The 22,115-nt window shown below is 33.6% G+C and overlaps 1 protein-coding gene across 3 annotated transcripts in view; it reads right to left on the reverse strand.

Moving 5' to 3' along the window:
* Positions 1–22,115, reverse strand: part of pHCl-1 (pH-sensitive chloride channel 1) — a 130,920-nt gene that overhangs the window by 41,473 nt on the left and 67,332 nt on the right. For 2 of the 3 annotated variants that reach the window (XM_071588715.1, XM_071588714.1), the window contains 2 exons: positions 16,365–16,732; positions 6,415–6,465 (listed from right to left, as the gene is read on the reverse strand). In XM_071588715.1, the coding sequence (XP_071444816.1) occupies positions 6,415–6,465; positions 16,365–16,732 (419 nt within the window). The remainder of the gene's footprint in view (positions 1–6,414; positions 6,466–16,364; positions 16,733–22,115) is intronic. The other variant, XM_071588716.1, reaches the window with a different exon arrangement.

The raw sequence follows: 22,115 nt of genomic DNA on the forward strand, positions 1-22,115 counted from the left end.
TCAAAATTAATTCTTAAAAGCCCTTTACTCTACAAAGCACCTTGAAACAGCTGTAACACATGCCAGTCATGTCTTGGAGAGCCACTATTTAGGATATCTATGAAAGCAAAATATTTTCATTGCAAACAGACGACCATAATAGTTTTCTCATACACTCAAACCACCATGGATAGAAAACAGCCTCACAATCAAAAAGAGAATGATATCCCTATTAAAAAGTATAGTACTATGCATGTATTTGTTCTTTTACTAAAGTATTCACAAATTTAATATTTGATTTCACTAGTAATCAACCAACTAATAATAACGGATCAAATTATCTTTCAATAATAAAACAAACATTTGATCATCATACAAATCGCAATGAGATTAACAAGTTAAATTAGATCAATAAAAACAAAATATCTTTGTATAGACTAAGGGCCAGAAAAATCTAATAAAATGCCAAGCCTTGAAATCCTTGTCTTATTCCAACCAGTGCAAAACTACTTCCTTGTAAGGTGAGATTACGTGAGATCACTTCAACCTGCTGAATGTTTTATGTTATTTTCAATTAATTGACATGTCTTGGGTGAAATATGCCAAGCATTAAACCAAAAAACTTTTTTATCACATTGATGCAAGGATATATAAAATAAAAAAAAACAAAAAAGGGATAAGGATACTATATTATGGCTATCAAAACAAGTTATGAAGCAGTAAAAATCTGTTATAATATCTGTCAGGAAGGCCATTAAAACAGAAATTGAGCAACTGATGCATTCAATAAACTAGATATTTAAAACATGTTAAAATATTAATTTGTAAGCTAAAATACTCTTTATGTGCTTTTTTAATAAATTGCAAAACAAATGAAAATAATTATAAATATAACATGATTACTCTTTTTAATGAAATCTTCCCTTGATTAAAAAATATATTCATCAACAGTATTTAGATTTTTGAATAAAGATCATAAAGTCGGATTTGAGATTTAATTAAGTATATTCAAAAGAAAATACTTAAGCTTTCTCATTTCATATAGTTAATGCATGAGTGTTCTCATACTTGCATTTAAATTGCGTCAAAGATCAATTCTATCAATAATTTGCAAATTTACTGAAACTCATTACTATCATATGAATAAACTCATTGTTTTAAAAAAAAGGAATTGAGCTTTTGCTACAAGTAGGTGATTGAATACATTGTCTTGAAAAAATCAAAACTCTATACTGTATAAAATTATGAAGCATATAAAATACTATAAATTATAATTGTATGAAGTTGAACTTGAAAGGAAATCCCGTGAAATATACTTTGACAGCCGGAAAATGTTTGTTGGTGTTGACATAATTGTATATTTTGCATACACAATTCTTAATTCTCACATTAGAAAAAGCATAAGTCACCAGAGTCCACAAAATAACTTTCTTGCAGATGTGTTAAAGAAATCATACAATAACACTCACAGTAGATGAAGAAAAATTTCGTGACTATAAAGAAATGAAGATATTAAACATGAAGCAATCATTAATTATGACAGGCAATAATGAAACTAAGTAAGCATGAAAGATTTAAATAAAATCAGATATTTGTTAGTAAAATGATATTACAATAATTTTCATAGGAGTGAAAAAATCCTAAATTTTCTTCTGAAAATTTTATTGAGAGAGACCCCCTACAGAAGGTATTTCTAAATGAAGGAGTTCATGTAATAATATTTGCTACTGGTTGAATGGTTAAAAAATGGAGCATCTGAAACTTAAAATTTCTTGAAACATTTGATTTATCAAGAGAAAAAATGAAAAAAGCAAGTATGAACAACAATAGAAGACAAATTAAAAGCAAGAGAGAAATTTCCTTATTGCATTAGGAGAATTTCATTGATTTATGATGCATGAGGTAAAGAAACAGCTCATAATTGACTGTCTTGTGAAGGCATAGGAGAAGTGAAGAAATTTTACAGGACAGTCACTATATGGGGATAATGGATTTGACTGCAGATGCGATTACAGGAAATTATGTTACAATGTCACTATGACAGTTATTTTCAGAGTTATTACCTTAACATAAATATATTGAGATCTGCTGGATAAGGAGAATGAGCAGCCAAACCAAAAGAAATGATATTGCAGCCCCTGAAATAAAAATGTTGACAGTAAATTGAACTTTCAGAAGATTAATTGTATAGAATTTTTGTTCTATCCATTGCAAATATCAATCTTCATTGTAGATATTTTTATTGGCCACAAATTTCCCTCTGGTCTCTCTTATTTGAAATATTAAAAAAATATGACAAACTAGAGCATGTGATCAATATTTTTTGATGGAGTTTTATCCATGAATTTGGCATGACAATTAGAAATAGTGATTGTACTCATGTATTACTTCAGTGATGGAATTACCACGTTTCCATATTCTAACATATGTGTACCAATTTTTGGTGATAAACACTGGTTTAGAAGTTAAATTTGAATATAACATGTATCTCAGGCATGCATTAATAAATAATTCATAATTTTTAATTAATTGAAATGGTAGGATAAGGGATTGCTAATGAGGTACTCTGAGAAATGAAATCACTTGGAATGATCAATACTTCCATTAGTCTCATTCATTAAAGGCTGAACCTGTACAAATTTTTAACCAGTGAAGGAAAAAATAAAAAAACTTCCTTCCAAAGGAGAGAATCCAATAATTCCTTACTAATTCAAACAATTGTATGCTTAACAACTAGCCTACACTGAAGAAAACCCTGGAGTTTGATGTTTCATAGAATTAAAAACCATTTTTTAATTTTGCAACCTTAAATTTGTTCTCTTTCAAAGAATTTAATCTTGAACATTCATAGCATATCATAAAACCTGCATAAACATGTCACAAATGTGACTTAGAAGGCTCACCCTTCAAAATAAATATAACTGATCCATGGCCGATAACATATATATGCACTTGAGCACTTTCAGGTACGTAGCATAATTGCACAGTTGAATGCAATTCAAGTTGGTATCAATTAATTGTGCATTGTCAGATGCTTAATCATTTTGAATTTCCTTAAAGCTCCAATATCTTCAAGATGAACTAGAACTACAAACCATTAGTTAGTTCAACAGAATAATGAGGAAAATAAGCTTTAATTCAATGATGTAAATTGGTATGAATATAACTAAAATGGAATAGTTCTTCCTGATATTGAAGTTATATAAAAAGGCACAAAAAGCATACTGTCCAAATGAAGATAAAAATTTGAAGATTACTACACCAAAGCAGCGTGTTTTCTTTAACCTACTCTTTGGTTTAGTTTTACATTTTTTACTTTCTCTTTTACTAATGATCTATTAGAAAGATTGGATGGGATTTATTTCAATTCCACTGTTACTATTTGCTGTAATATTAACAAATATTACACAGAAAGTGATAGTTGCTCCCTGGCACTGTGAGGCCTTAAATAGTTAATTTTTAGCTTGACTCCCTATCCTAGAACAGATTTATTGCAAGCTTTGAACCATAAAGTTTTCTTGAAAACTGGAAACTGCGGCTAATCATTTGAGTCAGAAGAAGAGTCATCCTCTTTTGAATGAGGTGTACTATACTCATCCAGGTTTGTGGAGAAAGCAATCAGCTGGGGCTTATCTAATTTTTCCTGAGGGAGAAATTCATTTCTAACACTAATCATTATATCAGGGGATTATAAAAAGCATTTCAGCTCTATGGCTATCACAAGTATTAAGTATCTACCTACCATTGACAGAAATGAATTATCCATTTATAAGGGATGAAAATTCCAACTCCTAAAATGAAATGAGGGTCAAAAATAGGTAAGTTCCTCATCATAGCACAAAAGAGCTGTTTTCCAAAGAGTAAAGATGGCATGTTCTCTGAAATATGCCACCCAATTTCAGAAACATTTCGATCAAACAAAAATGACCAGTTCCTATTATTAATATTTTTTTGGAATACAGTGTAACATGGCTAGTAAGATGTGCTCCTTATCACGGAGGCCAGCATCAAACAGTTTGTTCTGCCAAACACTTCAAGCCACTCTCAGTTTTTTGAAATTGAATTTAATCAGATTCAATTCTCTCAGCAGAGTGAAGTATGGAAATAATGTTCACAAATCTGCATTCATATGATCACAGAATGAATAGAATATATTTGAATTAGAGAGCCAGTAATATTTCTGATTCGCTGAATAAAAAAACCAGAACCACCACAGCACATAAGAGATATTGAGGACTTGTAATTTAAGAATCAAGTAGTCATAATATTTATTAGGAATGGTTGTGACTTCTAGACTTCATTGGGTCAATTTTAATCACCATTTGAAGAAGGGGAGAACAGCAGCAAGTATGAGAGACAATGGTCCCACAGCAGTTTTGCAAATGGCAAACCTATAATTAAGAATCAATTGGGATTGCAAAACAGGGAAAATAACTAATTAATTGGAGATCGGTTGCATTTAAGAAGGGGAGAGGAATAAATATGCAGTGTAGGACTTCGTGTCCTTGCTTCTTGATGTTAATGTTGCATGGAATTGCTCATTGCAAGTTTTCAGGGACTACGCAAAACCTATTTCTAATTGGTAAAATAATATCATCTGCCTTTATGAATTCAGACAGAAATTAACCTTTTAAGAGAAAGGAGATTGCACGCAGTAATACACATAAACTTTAAGAATTTGGATGAATAAACTAGCCAAACAAGAGTTTTGTAAATTGTCTAATGCATAGTGGTCTCTCAATGTCCACATTCATCATATAGAGATTTTTGTATAGGTAGACAATGCTCATGTATTTAACTATGCATGGTATAATGTACAGCAAAGATAATAGATTTAGCACCAGGCACTTGCTTAGCTTAATATAGAACATTTGTGAGATGCCTAAGTTCTTGAAAAGGGAATGGCATTAGATAATTTGTACATACGTGGAAATAGGTTGAGGATTTTTTGACAGGAGAAAAATGTGATCTATATTTTCAATGCTGATATTGAAATGAAAATATAATGTGTTTGAATGGTCAGTAAACTAAGAAGTATGAAATGAAATGTAACATGAAAGTAACAGGATGGACCTTGATTGCAATTACACTCCCTGTGACAGTTCTTTCAGCATACTCTAGGTATACCAGATATGCTGACATATCATTCTTGCAAAGACAAATATCAATGGAAGACTCAAAACATGAAGTCATGAATTGAAAATAAGCAATCATTTATCATGACATAAGAAATATCTTAAGAACTGAATGCCATGAATGAATGTCAAACTTTTTTTTACCAATAGCCATCAATACCTAAATCCCTTGTCAATGTTATAACCAAACATTTGGGGCAGTGAGAACCTATTAGAAAACTACATATTCACAAAGTTAATTCATTTAGAGAAATATCTTCTCAATTAAATCATTTAATACCCATTTTCATATAATTATCATCGAGACTTTTATTCATTAGACCTATGAGGGTAGGAAGTCTCTAATATAATTAATTTGAATAATTTTTATGGTCTCTGTCTTGCTTCCAGCTGTCACTTTATCCAGGACTTAATTTATTTTGCAATACACTGAGAATTTCAAATAACTTTGCTCTGGATCTTTCTTTGCTAAGTGCTGAACATGTCGGACTCTATCCCATGAATTTCTTCAAGAGCAGTTTTTATGGAACACTAAACTCTCAATTAAACCATTTTCAATGTGTCCAAAATCAATATATTCCATGATAGTGATTATTTCTGAGCATACTGTTGATTAAAAATGCCTGGCATATATAACCTTTGAAATATTTTCCAGCTATTACTTATATCTATGAACTATGGAGCAGGGAGTATGTGAGAAATGACTCAGTATCTATGAGCAGATTATATGCCAATGATACACTTATTCACTCCTGAAAAGGAAAAACAATTACACAAATACATATTAAGAGAATCCATACCTAAGAAAGGTAATATGAAAATAAATACGTAAAGATATTGAAGCACCATAAGCAAAAGGGGAAAATGAAAATGGGTAATTCCGTTCCAATGTAAGAAAAAACAACCATTCATTGATATGAGCAGCACAAAGCCTAATTGGTAGTGCTCTCAACTTAAGTCTGGCATACCTTTCTTCACTGCTTACGTCACTCAGAAACCTTAAATCTTCTTGGGTTCTTCCTTCACACTATGAGATGTCTACATGCAAAGGAAATGTTTACTTTCCTTTCAAATGTGAAATGTTACTACTTTTTAAGTCAGATAATTAGTATGTATATGGGAAAGGAGAGAGTTAATAGGTTAAAAACAATTATTCACATTGAATTCCAGGAATAGAAGAACTTCAATACACATATTCAATAAAGAACCACAAGGTTGGCAAAGATTGACATGCCATGTGCTGAACTAAACATATGGCCATGCACATGTGCAGTTTTGCAAGACAATGTACCTGTCTTACCAACGGGCTCGCCAATATAATGCCTATTCTGCTCAGAACAGCTGGGAGTCGCTGGAAAATGGAAGAGATACGAGAGGCTCTTAGGAGGAATACAAAATCATGCATGCTCCCTATATCTTCCCGTCCTTACTCTCATTTACATCCAAAAATTTCAATTATCAAAAGAGCATCAGAAGATGAAAGAAAGAGTCTCGTCCCTTGATGAGAGACAAATAGAGAAGCCACCACTACTTATATCATCATTTCATCACAAGTCACGTTTATTTGATTTTCTTTTTTTAAACTTTTACTAAATTCCCACCATTCCCTCCACTCTGCCCTCCTCACTCTGTCCCAAGGGGGGAGGGGTGATAGACATGGGTGAGGGGGGAGGTATGTAGTTGGGGTGGTAAGGGACACACATTTAATGGGGGAGAAGGGTAGAGCACATCGACGACGTTTCACACAGAGCAGTTAAAGGGCAGTGAGAGAGAAAGGGGGTGAGAGGGGGTGGGCTGGGAGGTGGGGGGAGGAGAGAAAGTAGAGCAAGAAAGAGAGAGGTACAGAGAAAGAGTGCCAAAATGGATCCCAGGCCAAAAGAGAAAGAGAGAGAGAGATAAAATATTCACACAGACAGATAAAGAGAGAAAAGAAATCCAATGAAGGGTGGAAAACATGGAATAACACGAGGGAATTTCAGAAAAATAAATGAATAAAAAAAGCTTCCATTAATTCCAAACAAATTTTCAACAGGTCAAACTAAATTACAGTTGATAAACCATAAAAATATGTAAAATGACTGAAATCAAGAAGGATAGAAACAATAATATGTAAGAATAAAGAAATATTCAGTGTAAAATGAAACAATGGCTTCTAATTAATATTCATGACCACTCTTTTAAACTACCTTGTACGGTTTAAGCAAATCATGTGACTTTTGTTCAAAAGTACTTTGAAGCCTGGCAATGGCAACTTGAGGCTAATACTTTAAGACTGGGAGACATGATAACCAGGTTAAATCTAACTAAATGACTCTAAAAGAGGTTAAGGTTGAGAAATTAAAATACTTCACTGGATAAATTGAACAGAAATGATGAAATAAATGATATACTTATGTGCACACAGAAACAAAAGAGCTGCAATAATGATAAAATATAAGGGGTGAAATGATGAGAGTACTTGTCATACAACGATGAGGGGAGAGAGGGTGGGAAGGGCACTAAAGGAGTGTCTGGAGACATGGTGGTAGGCTTAAAAGGGAAATGCACTGTTGTAATTAAGAATGCCAAACATATCAGAGGCAACAAATCATTACCAAACAACTGCACAAGCTGGAAGGAATGCAGAGCAAGAGTCCAGGCAGTGACAAGAGCTAAGGGGCATTCAAAGGAAGATGCAAGGCAAAAACTTCTAAAATAAACACAAGCAGTTACTATATTATATATATATATATATATATATATATATATATATATATATATATATATATATATATATATATATATATATATATATATATATATATGTATACATGCAGAGGGCTTAATCCAAATTCCACACAAATAAGTTATCTGTTTCATGGCAACTTAGTGAAAAGTGAATGAAAAAATCCAATACACATGTTTTGCTCTTGTGGGAATCAAGAGACAAATATGACCACTGAAGAGATGAATTTATGATCACAACACTGCTGATTATTATTTTAAACATCATCATCAGTAACATCTACATCCTTAAAGAATGACAATGGGACAAAAATAGTATTAATGGCAGGTTACAAAATAATTATATTTTTTAGTTACTGTTGCAAGGAAATGCTATGAACAATTTGGCAGTTCCATTTTACACCTGTCACTATAATGTGTGTGCAAAACAAATTTTCCCAGGTGTCATTCTACTGCTTACTTTGGCCCGATAATGTTTTTAAAGCCCCAAAATTGGACGTCTGAGTGTAATTATAAAAGGCATTTAAGTATTTTAATATGATAGAGTCATTTTTATGCATATTAATTCAAATAACCAAATAAAAAATGTTCCAAAGTTGGTGCTACTGGTATAGGAAGCATTTCACCTATGCAATGTAAGTGTGCATGGAAATATGTATTACTAAAAGGACAAAACTGATGAATGGTGGCCGTGGCTGACATGAATAATCATATATCATTTAATATACCCTGTTGGTTGCAAGTTATTCTCTAGCCTGGGATTAGTCAACCACAATCTGTATTCCCAGGTTGAGAAAAACGGTGTACCAGTGTACCAAAAGAACTCATGGTACCCACCAAGGTACTTCCCTCTCTTCCCATGCCAGCACATAATTGAATTTAAATGTTAATTTAAGGAATTAATCCTCCAATTCCCCTTTTAAAGGAATATGCTCGTGCTTTACAACCCTCTACAAACTGCAAATCTATCAATACCCCAAGAAATTGTAGGCCAGTCTATGCTGTGTAATATTGATTTTTAATGCTAAAATTATTGAAATCATCAATTTTGTATCAATTTCTTTATGCCACTTGCTAATGAAAGTCAGATTGGTTTGAGTGATTCAATAAACGTATAACATCATTCAAGGCCCTTCTGTCAATAATAAATTATATTTCCCTTGTGCACTTATAACTTTCTCTTGAATGATCATTGTGTGAACTTAAAATTTTTTACAAGTGGAATTTGAAATATGAAGTCGGAAATCACTTTAAGTGTTTATGATTGTATGCCACCGTTGAGTCATTAGCTTGCCATGCACAAGTGGATATCCAGTAAAATCCAGAATAACAGGCCAATGCCATCAGTCCATCCAAAGATATCTGTATTTAGAGATGGTATATTTTGTATGGTAGAAATGTCAAAACACCAGGTCTAACACATCAGTCCCATAAAGGGACAAAACTGACCATTAGTGGCCTGAATCAGTAAAATCTAACATGTCTAGTTACAAATTTGACTGATCAAGATCTGCGGTTAGATATTTTAGGTATGTCAAATGTCTGTAGACATTTCATCAAGGGGACATGCTAATCTGGTGGATAGAGGAATGGATTACTGGCCAGAGGGACCTGATTTCAGGTGATGTTTCTGGACACCCTCAGCTTCACTCCAGCTGTGTGACTTTTTGGGTACCAGATCTTTCTGACAAACCAAAGGTGGTACAAGGAATAAGGAAATGGCCCCCTACCTCAGTGCGTGAATTACACATGCTGTTGAGCTTAGTACAAGGTGACATCTACCCTCGCCTATTAAATAAACCTTCAGGTTGTCAACTGTGGTTATTTCATCTAGGTACAGAGTGATAAAGAGGGAGAGAGAGAGAGAGACACTCGTCTGTACTGTCATGGGTAGCATTGCATTTTACAAACCAAATAAGGTAAAAAATTGGATCAAGTAGTTTAAAATGTCATAGTGAAAATTACGTACAGGCATGCACATTTGCTATGCATGTTTTGATAACATAAACCATATTACAGTAAATGCCTGTGAATAAATGATACAGATATAAATCAGCTAACCCAGCTTTGGTTTTATTTTAACATCTGTGTGTACCATAAAAAATGTGTGGTCTTGGTGCATCTCTATCTGAGAATATTCTTATGCTGATCCTTCAATAGGTTCTTCTTTTTTTTGTATATTTTTAGGTTAAGTGGTGGAGAATGCCACAGAAAAATCAGAAACTCTTTTGCTAGAATTCAAAGTGAATTGCAAACACGTTGAAGAAATTTTATTAACTTGTTGCCACACCATATTTGCCCTATTTTCCTTGCAAATGAAAATGGTGCAGCCTGTGATTGACTGTGGAAGGAATTATACGTGATTGGATTTAAAATGTATGGATGACATTAGATTTGAAGTGGTCCAATTGAGCCCTGTGTGATCCATCCCACTGGCATCCTCCAATAATGAGAAGTACTGAGCTGATAAATTTGATTTGATAAGGAGAAATATGATGGGAAATCTGCTAATACATGGCTAGCTGCTGAATACTTTCAGCAGATGTAGGAAGTCAAAACAAATTTTATACATTGCATTGAATTCATCATGAAGCTGAACAATGAGAAAAGTTTATGAAACTACATTCCATATTGTGAAAAAGAGTTTTATTCTGAGACAATAACCTTTCATGCAGGAGCAGAGCAACAAAAGGTCAAAAGGAAAAAAATTCATCTTAAAATGATGGTCACTCATTGAAAATCCTGGTATGATAGAGTAAATATCTGTTTTAGGCTTCAATTTTTGAAATGAAATCTTTACATAATTATGAGGATAGTTGGAAATATCCATGCACAGTCAGCCTGTGCATTGAAGTGATTTTCAGTTAGTCAAATATCTTGAATGGACACACGCCTTTTCCCAGCCAGATCAGTCCAGTGCTCAATTTGAAGAATTTGTTGGAATCAAGTAAATTGAGTGATTTCCACAAAATTGATGAACAAGAATTCCATGAGATGATCAAACACAATTTTATGAGAGGCAAATCGCCTAAGGAGACTAAAGAAAAATTTGATCAAATTATGGTGAAATTGCAACTTTGATTCAAATGATTTATAAGTGCTTTCCAAATTTTAAATTGGTCATATGAGTTCAAATGGTGATGAACATTCTAGATTTCCTTTTAAGATCACTGCTCCATAAATCCTTGACAAAATTCATGGTATGGTAATGGATGGAGAATAGAAGAGTTAAGGCCAGTGAAACTACTAATGCTGCAGGCTCATTCAGTGAAAGGTTTCATACTATTTTGCAACAACATTTTCGACATAAGAATGGTATCCACAAGATGGGATCTGTAATTAATCGCAATTTACCATAAATGAAATCATGTTACACATTCCAAGGCTGGTTTTCTGTTGTTTCAGAGGATTTTGAAGAATTTTGGGCATTGTTTTGACACTGTGGATAAAGTATGGACACACACACCACTACATGCTTGGAACCAAGGAACAGTCCAAGCAATGGGCGGCCTATCTGGAGTATGTACCAAAGAAGGCAAAGACCATTCCTTGAGCTGGGAAGGTTACGATGAGAGCATTGCAGGATTAACAAATAAAACTTATCAGTGACTATTGAAAAAATGGTCAAACAAATACAGATGTGTACTATGCATTATTATTAAACCATACAAAAATCAATCTGCAAAAAAACATCCTAGGCCTACCAAATGGTCCTTTTTAATCAAATAATTTTCCTGACAATTTCTGTGTATTGTGACCACAAAATTTAAGAAGTTATGATTCCAACTTGTTCCTCATCTCCCTTATTCTCCGGATTTGGCATTCTTTGGGCAACTACCAGTCCTCAAATACAAAGTCATGGCAGTTATGAAGGAGTTGTATTCAAATGATGAAGTAATGGTGGACACAAATGTCTATTCTGAAGATTTGGAATAATCATAATATTTAGAAGGGATTAACACGCTAGATTGACATTGGATGAAATATTTAAACCTAAAAGGGGGCTATGTTGGCCAATAACAAAGAGTTATCCTGTAAAATTAAGTTGTGGTCATTTTTGCATGGACTTCTCAAACCGCCCCTGTATACATAATAATGTATACAATGTGTTGTCTTCATGTGAATTCTACACAGTATTCCGTCTTAGGTGACTCTTCCCATCTCTACCCTACCTGATGCTCTCTATGCTTTCACACCACTCAATACTCTTGTCATCTTTAGGAAGACCATGTGAGACTATGACTGATGAATATTCCACTGCAAAAATGATGATCATGTATTGCCATCATTAAGGCAAAAGAGAGAACCCACTCTGCTTGAGAAATTCTTGCATATTCAATCCACAAGATGATTTGTGACATTCACTGTCTCCTAAACTAACTCACCATCTTTTTACGTAATTTTAAGTAGGAAAAGTGTAGATGAGTAGGCCAGAAAAATATCCAATAAACCTAAGAATCTTGTAAAAATATCTATTAGGAACACAATATGATTATTTGCTAGAAGATATGAAAACCTGAAGTCTTTTTTATGAATAATAACGTAGTCTCACATATTTCAAATTGAAACCTTCTCTATCCAAGACAACTAATGAATGGATATAATTTCAAATTTTTTCTGCTTAAATGATTGTCTACTAGGAAAAGATCAGTTGATGCAGTTGGGAAGAAGGTAAAAAGAAAATGGGAGAGGAGACTTTCCTCCACCCATGTTCATAGGCAGTACAATTTAGATTCTAGGGTCAAAGTTACCTTTGGCATTTTAGCACTTGATGCTATATAAATTGTTTTCAGTACATTTATGTTTTATCTATGCATGAAATATTTCGTGAACCAGAAGAGAGTGACCAGAGATGAAAGCTGTTTCAAAGGCAGAACTATCTAGTTTTTGTTATGTAAACATTTATTCGGAATTTTGAATATAGATTCTTTCATCATATGCAGCAAGGAACAAACTATACCTTGAACACACATATCAACTTTTCATCCCACAATCAAGGGCAACTGATATTGTTAAAAAGGCCTGATAGCCAGATCATTTCCACAGCATTTACAATTTTAATAAAAACAACTTTTAAGCTTAAGAAAATAGTTAAGTTATTTGAATGTGAAATTTAGCTACCATAATCAATCTTAAGGATAGTTCAATTTGAAAGGTGAGGTTGGAGCTTGCCTTGTTCCATTGTTTATTCTAATGAAATTATTCTCCTGAAATACACACACTAGGCTCAAGTATATTGTACAGAGCTACCAAAGCTAGATATGATTAGATATTGAGATTTTTATAAGACATTCCTTGGCTTACGTGTGCTTTGGAACATCTATTTGGACTGTATTATTTTTTTAATTACTACACTCAGCTGTGTAAAACTCTCTGATGATGCTCAAATATTATTTCAGTTTTCTTAGTTTTAAATCAATCAGTGAGTATGAAAATGCTCATTGTTAAAATATTTACTCTTAAATAATTCATAAGTTGCATTCATTGCATGACTATTGCATTAACCTATTACATCTTCATTTTCAACACCATGTATATTGATTTATGCATGTGAAACAAAACTTGGATTCAACACCAATAAAGCAAAATTTTAAGTTTTAAAAGAAGTTGTTTGCATTTTTTCTTTTTAAAATTTGACAATTTTTAACAGAATGGCTGCTGATTTTGGAAGAAAAATTCCTTATCAAAACAAAAAGAATAAATTTATGAGATTTTTCAAATTAAAAATTGACATAACAGCTGTGATGCCTTGTCTTAAGATTATCTTGTGCTTGCTTGAAATGCTTTCCAGTCCAAAAATTTAAATTTGATTGTTTTGGGTAATTGATGCAACAGACATTTGTTTTTAATTTCCATTCTTACTCTACTCTACCTAAGGAATTTTATCCAGGCATGTGTCTTGTATGGCTGTGGCTTTGAGGCCATTCAAAAAATCAAACTGAGCTTTATAAATATGATGGAAAAATAGAAACAGCTAAAAAAGTAAATTCAATGTCTTGGAGAAGAAAATAGAATGGTAAATATGGAACATAGATGCATCAGATATGTGGGCCACAGTCTAATTTAAAGCTAGTGGAATTTGAGGGAAATGACCAAGAAGAGGAAAGGAATCATTACATGTTCTGTTGTATATACAAGTATTTCAGAGTGGGGTCAGTATAAAACCTTATCAAACAATGGAGAATGTAAAAAAAGGTTTTGGGAGGGCCAAGGGATTGCACCAAGTGACTTGTGACAAAAGGCAAGCACATGAGAACTGCTACAAGAAGAGATTTCCAATTTGCACAATTCTGTTTGGAATGCATTTAGACAGGTAAAGGGTCAAGAACACTCTAAATAAATGGTGTTCACTGAGATCATTTCTTTTAACCAATGCACACACCTATACTAATTGGAAAGGTTGAAGCTGTCGGTTAACCCAAGCACATTTGCTAGTCATGCAAGCAACACTCACTCCCCAATTTCAGGAGCATCTCTATTTGAAAACAGCACCAAAATCCTACTAAGAAGAATGCACTCCATTCCATCCATCCATCATAGTCTTCCCCTAGCATGTTTCCATAGTGACCATGTACCCCTAGCTCAACATTCACCTCTACTCATTGACTGCACAGCATGTACTTATCATAGGTGAGAATGTCTACAGACATATTAATTTATTGACTGCTCAAGGGAAATCAGCATGGAATGAGGAGTAAATATCCAAGGATACCGAAGATAAGTTTTTCACTTTGTACTGAATACATGCTTGAAGGTGAGAGCAGATATAAAAGCTTGATATGGACAACTGTGTTAGTATGTATTAACAGCCCATGATAACTGTTATGCAAGCAATTACTTATCCAGAAATACTTTGAATACTAACAACTCATGGGGTGAATACAATTTCTAAGTCACTCTAAGGAGTTATGGTGTAGCATCTGCATAGTTCAATGTAATGGTAGCCTAAGCAAATCAAATATAAACCTCAACTAACATTGCTGGGTTATACAAACTTAAATATTTGTTAGAACGTACAGTAACAAGTGTGTTGGCAAAAGTAGCACATGGTAAAAATGAATATTATGGTTATGCCTAGAAACATCAATTTTAGCATTACTTCAAAAAAATTTAGGGCAAAATGAATAGCAGTGCAAATTGGATTTAACTTAATTTTCAGAAATAAAGCATTCCGAGGGTATCAAAAATCATTGTTTGTAGCACATAATTACTGGTTAGCACATTTTACTGCAAATTTTTTACTAGCTATGGACAATAATATTAATTTAACTATGACATGACCAGGCAGGATTCTAATTACTATGGTGGGCAATGCAGTGTCCATTCTGAAAAGGGCTACAAATAACATGAATTAATGTCTTTTGGGAAAAAAGAAACATTCAACAATGATATTTGATTCGCACCATTACATTCATGACCTGGGCATATAGAAATTTACACCTCAAACATACCACCAATATCATCAAAATGATAATGGCAATTTGTGTTTATTGAAAAGTATTTTCTCTGATTGCAAAATTCAAGGTTACATGTAGTACAAGGAACATCAAATTTTGATAGTAGGAGTTTTTTAATATTCCACTAATGGGCCAAAGAGCAATTAAAACTACCTACCAAGCGATAATGTCAAATTTATCTTCCATGAACATAGCCATACTAAAGAAGGTAATTATTAAAAATGAGAATACCCCAACAAGGGGAGCACAGCTGATCTAACATTCCTTAACTAGGCAGCAATATTTAGAGATGCAGGGTGGCCTATATAAAACACCAATGAGAATTGAGTGTGCAGGCAGTATGTAGAGAATCACGTTCATCTATATGATATTAAATAGAGTAAAAATAAATTTCTCTCTATCCTAGAACTATAAGTAATAAAACAAACCTCTTAACCGACTTTTGCCAATACAGATCAACTAATTTTCAGTGGTTGTTAAGTTTTGAAGCAGGATTATATATATAACTCAGAATAAATGCTGATTTCAATTTAACTTTTAACAAAACTTGAAAGAAAATAAGTAGTACAGAGACACCCTCAGGACTGGCTGACTTAATGGAAAATACATGGTTATCATCCTTAAAAATGATACAGCAGTCACCTGCCTAGTGAAATAAAGCAGAGACTGCTATCTTCCATCTGAGAATTGCTTTAAAAAGAAACCATTTTCAATTTAGTTACATAGATAATGACTAGCTGACTTCATACATCTCACCTTCTATTCTCATATTGCTGTGTACATAGAGACTGCTAGGATTAAGGGTTTTTTAGCATTCTGAACACACAAAGCAGAATCAACCATTGTGAAGCTTCAGGGTCACAAGGGATTCATGGACTTCAAGGGTTTGGGGGCATTAGGATATGAAATAACAAATAAATAGAATAAAGGCATCACATGAATACATACATAATCCAAACGCGATTATGGTATAGACAAATCTAAATGTGAGGGTTGTGATTGGGGGGGTGAGGAAGCTGGACAAAGGGAAGGGTATGGAGGGAGGTGCAGGTGGAGACTTGGCACCAACCTGAGTGACGGGATTCTCCCCAGGGCGGTAGACAACGTTGTGGAGGGGCCTTTTGCGGCCCACATAATTGACGGCAACAAACTCGAGCAGTGAGGCATAGATGAAACACATACACACACCATCCCACACATTCATGGCTGTTAAGTTTGAAACCACGGGCAGTGTTGAACGGAATCCATTGGAGGTTGTAAAAAAGTTGAGCATGGTGGTGACTCCAATCATGACACGGGCAGGCACGGCATTCCACTCAAGCCAGAAGGTGATGAATGATGAGGTGACAAGAATGATTCCAGGGATGAAGACAGTTGTGAAGTAAAAGGCTCGGTCCCGTGTGAAGATGAGGTCAACTTTAAGGCAGCTGTAGTTGCCTGAGAAAGTGAAATATTGACTCCAATCAGATTATTGGAGCACATTCCGGTGGGCAACCTTGAGGTAAGTAAGTATCCCAGCATGCAGTATGGAGTCACGCTCGGCTCATAAAGAGATCAGTGAAAAGCGAAGACGGTTGAGCACAAAAGTAATTACAAGTTGTTGTACAAGATTAATAGGTTTTTAATATGACTTAAAAATGGTATTTCTGGTCTCCTGAAAAAGCAATTGCCAATGAATCACTTAGAATTTCAAGCCACAACATTAATTCTAGTCACAGTGGTTCTTCAATTCTATGGCAATAGGTGTAAAAAATCTGATTAAAAATTAAATGGACACACTCCCTTTAAAGGAAAACAATGCATGGATTCAACATTTTGCTCCAGATCACAGGCGTTTTTTAATGCTGGCTGAGAGCCAGGACCATTGGAGTTTCCTCCATTTGACAAACTGAAGGCAAACCTTACTCCTCTTGATGTAAATCATACAAACTGAAATTACTATTTTTATCTCAATACTATTTAGCAAAAGTTAGACTCAATTTAGAACATATAATGTACACATTAGATGAAATCTTTTCCATAAATCTACTGCCAATGACAATTACATGTTTGATCACAAGGAGTACAATGAGAACTTTAATCAATTTCAAATTCAAAGTTGAGTCAACATAATAGATTCATATAATAGGACATCACACCTGCCTACATTTATGCTTAATACTACTTTCACAAAGTCCACTGATAACGGTGGGTGGGAAATATTAAAAAGGGAAGGAGTTAAACAGTACACAACTGGGATAGGGATGATTTGTTAGCTAAAAACTATCAAAAACACTCAAATACTAAATGTTATCAACTACAGAGAACTTGTAAGCCTTGAATTAGCAGGCCAATGAATGCAGGCAAGACAACAAGAGACCCCACATGCAGGACAACATGAATTAGATGAGCAAAACATGCGACTGATTTCCACACAATTGCAAACCTTATTTCACATTTGGATAAAACATTCCTCTACCCATTACTAATCATGTAAGGTTTTACATAAAGCTGTTTTATTCTCTGGTGATATTTCCTTTTCTTTCCCAACTTATCTCCCCAATGAAAAGAATAATAGTCAACAGCATCTGCAATAGGAAAGAATTTTCCAAGAGTCAATTGAATATTTTACAAAGAATAAAACGGTTAATACCTATCTGCTGTCTACTTTGTAACCATCTTTCGGCTGATTTGAGCAATGTGTACATTTCATTTGAAAAGCAACTTTCTATCTTAATAGCAGCTGGAGTTGTTTTATTCTTTATAAAATATTTTATTTTCAAATGGAATATTCTTTCCATTTCAATTTCTCCTCCAATTGAGCCCATATCTCCTTTCAGTTTGAAATTGAATTTGACTCTGAGTAGGCCTATTTCAAATAATGTCAGAATTTGGGGCAAACTAACTAGAAAATTCCAAAATATGATTTTTATAAAATTCTTTCAATATCTTCAAATACGTGTAGTAAAAAAGTCTTCTTCAACAAATATCAATATTTTTTACATCTGTTAACGTAGTAAAACTATTTTAAGCTTACAATCATTCCCTTTTTCAAAATAAACCGACCCTTGATTCATACACAAGCCAATTCCAAGTAACAATTAACATTTTTCGTAAAATACTGAATTTAACAAGTAAAGAATTGATTTTCCATGAAGACAAAGCAAAATGCATTTCAGTCCAGCATGAACTCTTTCACTCACTACTTGGTTATGATAAGCTCTCATACCTCTTCCCCTTCTCAACCAAAATTCAATTATCAATCTATCCCCATTTATTTTATTCTCTCAAAGAAGTCACCTCTTTTAACCAAGACCTCTGATTCAACTTCAAGTCAACATTTTCTAAACACATATTTGCAGAAATTGAATTTTCAAGAAATCCATCTTATCTGCTCTGGTTGAACAAGCAATTTGTATTAACAGCAGGAAAATATAATGACACCAATAAAATTGTTAAAGATATGCATTATCTGTCTATTTTCCAGAAAAAAATTTTCCCATATACATTTCAATCTTATAAACTCTCTCAATTACAAAAGCAGAAAAATCTAAAGTCAGATAGAAGTTAACACCATCTTTTTATAGCTAAATAATTGCCTCCGAGAGACATTGGTTCACATTTTTATTTGCTTTGCTATGGTTTTAATCAGCTTTCAAATTTTCTGAGTGAGCATTTAAAGCTTCCTAAACAGTATTTTCCCATATACATCATCTCTTTTGCAATTAAAACCTAGACCCACAATGATATTCCCTTCAGGAACATTTAACGAAAAGTATAAAAAGATAACATAGTTATTTGGAAATAACAAGGAAACCATCAAATTCTGATCTCTATATAAGGTGCATTTCATTTCCTTACAGACTACCAAATCTTGATCTGACTTGGAAAGCAATACCTTTCATGAATAAGTATATTAAGTCAACACTGAAAAGGTAATATTTAATCATCCCCAATAATAATAGCAGATAAGGAGTATTAATTAGTAATCAAATCTGTAAGATACTCATTGCTTCATCTAGACTTTCCTTCATACAATATAATATCCCAATTATTCTTTCACACTCTTATTTTACAGCAAATGACCAATGACATCTGTTAATCATTTGATTTTATCATTGGTCATACAATAATTGTTATAAGTAGGTATCTAATAAAGGTTTACCATGCATTCTTTCATTCACTGGTTCGACTTTTTTGTGTCTAACTATTATTACTGAAGAACTCTTATGTAATTTATACTCTTATAAACATCAAGGAGAATTTGTGAATGTATTCAATGAGGACTAATATACACCATCATAATCCTAGAACCAATCGTAGATTTCATATCACTCAAATTTAGACTGACCCAAAATTTGAAATCTGCTTGCTCATTAAATTATGTAAGATGTTTCCCAACTCACCAAGCAGGGTTGGTGACTGAGTGGTTCTCGAAAAGTTTTTCAGGGCTAAACTCCTGTACTTTTAAAAAACCTCCACACTACATATCTAGTTTTGTGTCATTTTGGAATGATTATTTGCATTCCAGGTGTGTTTAAAAATTAACAGGAATTGGATCAATTTGCATAGGGCACAGTGATCAACAGAGTACACCATGAGTTCTTGTCACAAAGTCAAATGATCTTTAAAGAGCACCACTTATAGGTTCAACACATTTGTGTGAAGTAAAATTTAAAAAACTCCCATATTTGCGATGAAACAATTAATTGATTTTGCAATAATGCTTTTACCCTTAATTTCACTGCTTGTTCTTGAATTTTTACCAAAACAGCACTAGTAAATGATGTCCCAGCTTCCATATTCACCAGATATGACCCTGTGTGACTTTTTCGTTCCCAAAAACAATGAGAACCTCAAAGGGATGCTTTTTTACAAGCATACTATAGATGAGATCGCTGAGAATATATCGCTGAAGAACTAAAAGTTGTACTAAAGATAGTGTTCTAGAAGTGTTTTGAGGATTCAAAAAAGCACTGGCAAAAGTATATATTATTTAATGGGGACTACTTTGAAGGGGATAAAATTTATGTGGATAAAAAAATGATATTCTTTCCAAATGACTCAAGTTCCCATTATTTTTTGAACACCATTTGTATAGTGTACTCCTACTTTTGGCAAAATCGATATACCTATATGTGATATAGATAAGCAATATTATAATTATTTGAATACTTGAAATACCAAGCACAAAGGGGACGTAAACATTAGTAAATTTATACTAAGTGCATCATACTCCACAAATTTGTACACATTATTGTCTCAGGAGTCTATGACAAATTTCCACCTAAATCATAATCATCCTAAAAAATCCACATCTTTGTAATCTTACCTTTGGAATAAGAATATATATGATATGATAGAATATCTCACCTTAGCTGGCCTATCTTTCATTTAGCCTATGTTGTCAAAATTGCTTGCTATATGTTAAGCAAAGGAGCCAAAAATGGTATTATTATTAACTGAGATGTTAAGAATTTATCAAAAAAAATGCAGCATCTATATCCACATCTAAAAGAAGTTGAATTACGAAACACATATTTGAAGTATAATAAAAAAATATAATTAAGAATAATTAAAAAATAGTAGTAGTAGTATTTAGGGGAGGCGACCGACAGCTGAGGTCATTTGCACCATAGGGGATGGATAGGAAAGGATGAAGGGTGGAGAGAAACCTGGCGTCGGCATTAGCCTACTCTTTACGAAAGGCGCCAAGGGGTCCGCAGCTTGACGTCCCATCCGACCGACAGACACTCACTCAAAGTGCCCTCCACAAAGCACCTCAAGTAGGGATTGAGTTACCTCTGAAAACACCTCTGAACACCGCCGGGATTTGAACCCGAGCCCTCTGGGTGGGAAGTCAGTACGTTCACCCCTGCACCATCTTGAACCCCATAGTAAAAAAAAAAGAAATGACTTCCCAAATCAGATGAAATTTATCATTTTCAAATGTGCAAATATATTTTTTAAATCAGAACATGATATTGCAACTTCACCGCACCTAATGGCTATACTGTGTATATTTTATGGTTATATGTAAAGTCTATATCAACTCAAATTTTGAAAATTATAAAGCTTCGATGGTGTTATGTATTTTATGAAATCAAACATTTTTGGAAAACAGATTCCAATGATGATGTTAACTTGGAAAATATGTATACATGCATGATTACTGAGGACTGCCCTGAGGATGATGCACAAGTCGAGCATTGGAACGTCGGCAAATATGGAACCCCTGACCTGGTGGCAGACTCAAGAAAACTTCATCAAGGAAGAGTACAATTTTAAATTCGTGTAAAATTGAACTCATAATGGAAAAAAACTGAGAATTGGATGATAATCCCAGTAAAATACACAAATTATATGCTAACAACATGAGCAATCAATTCCTCAAGATTCATATTTGATGCTGAAAAAAATACTAGTTTTTGGGTCATTATAGAATGACACTAGAGAGAACAAAAAAAGAATAGAAATGTACACTTTTTGATAGCAGAGAATAGTTTTCCTTCTTTATGGGTGCAAACACCCATATTTAAGTGGAAATTTCAGCTGAAACTGCCACCAGCTTTATAGAGCGCTTGAGAGTCCTTGGATTCATCAGTGCTTGTGGGTGCATGCATAGTTGTTCTTCTGCCAAATGAAGGGCAATGACACCCACAAACAAATACTTAAATGATAAGTTAGAATTAACAAGAAAAAATTACCACAGAATACATAACCAATAGAACACAGCATTTGACGAACAGATAAATTTATAATATGATTTGATAAAATGATTCATTTGAATTCTAACTAAACATGTTTTAATCTTTGGCCATGGAAGCTTACACAGTTTATC

The sequence above is a fragment of the Hetaerina americana genome, unplaced genomic scaffold (assembly GCF_022747635.1).
Source record: "Hetaerina americana unplaced genomic scaffold, ioHetAmer1.1.p SCAF_3, whole genome shotgun sequence".
Lineage (NCBI taxonomy): Eukaryota > Metazoa > Arthropoda > Insecta > Odonata > Calopterygidae > Hetaerina > Hetaerina americana.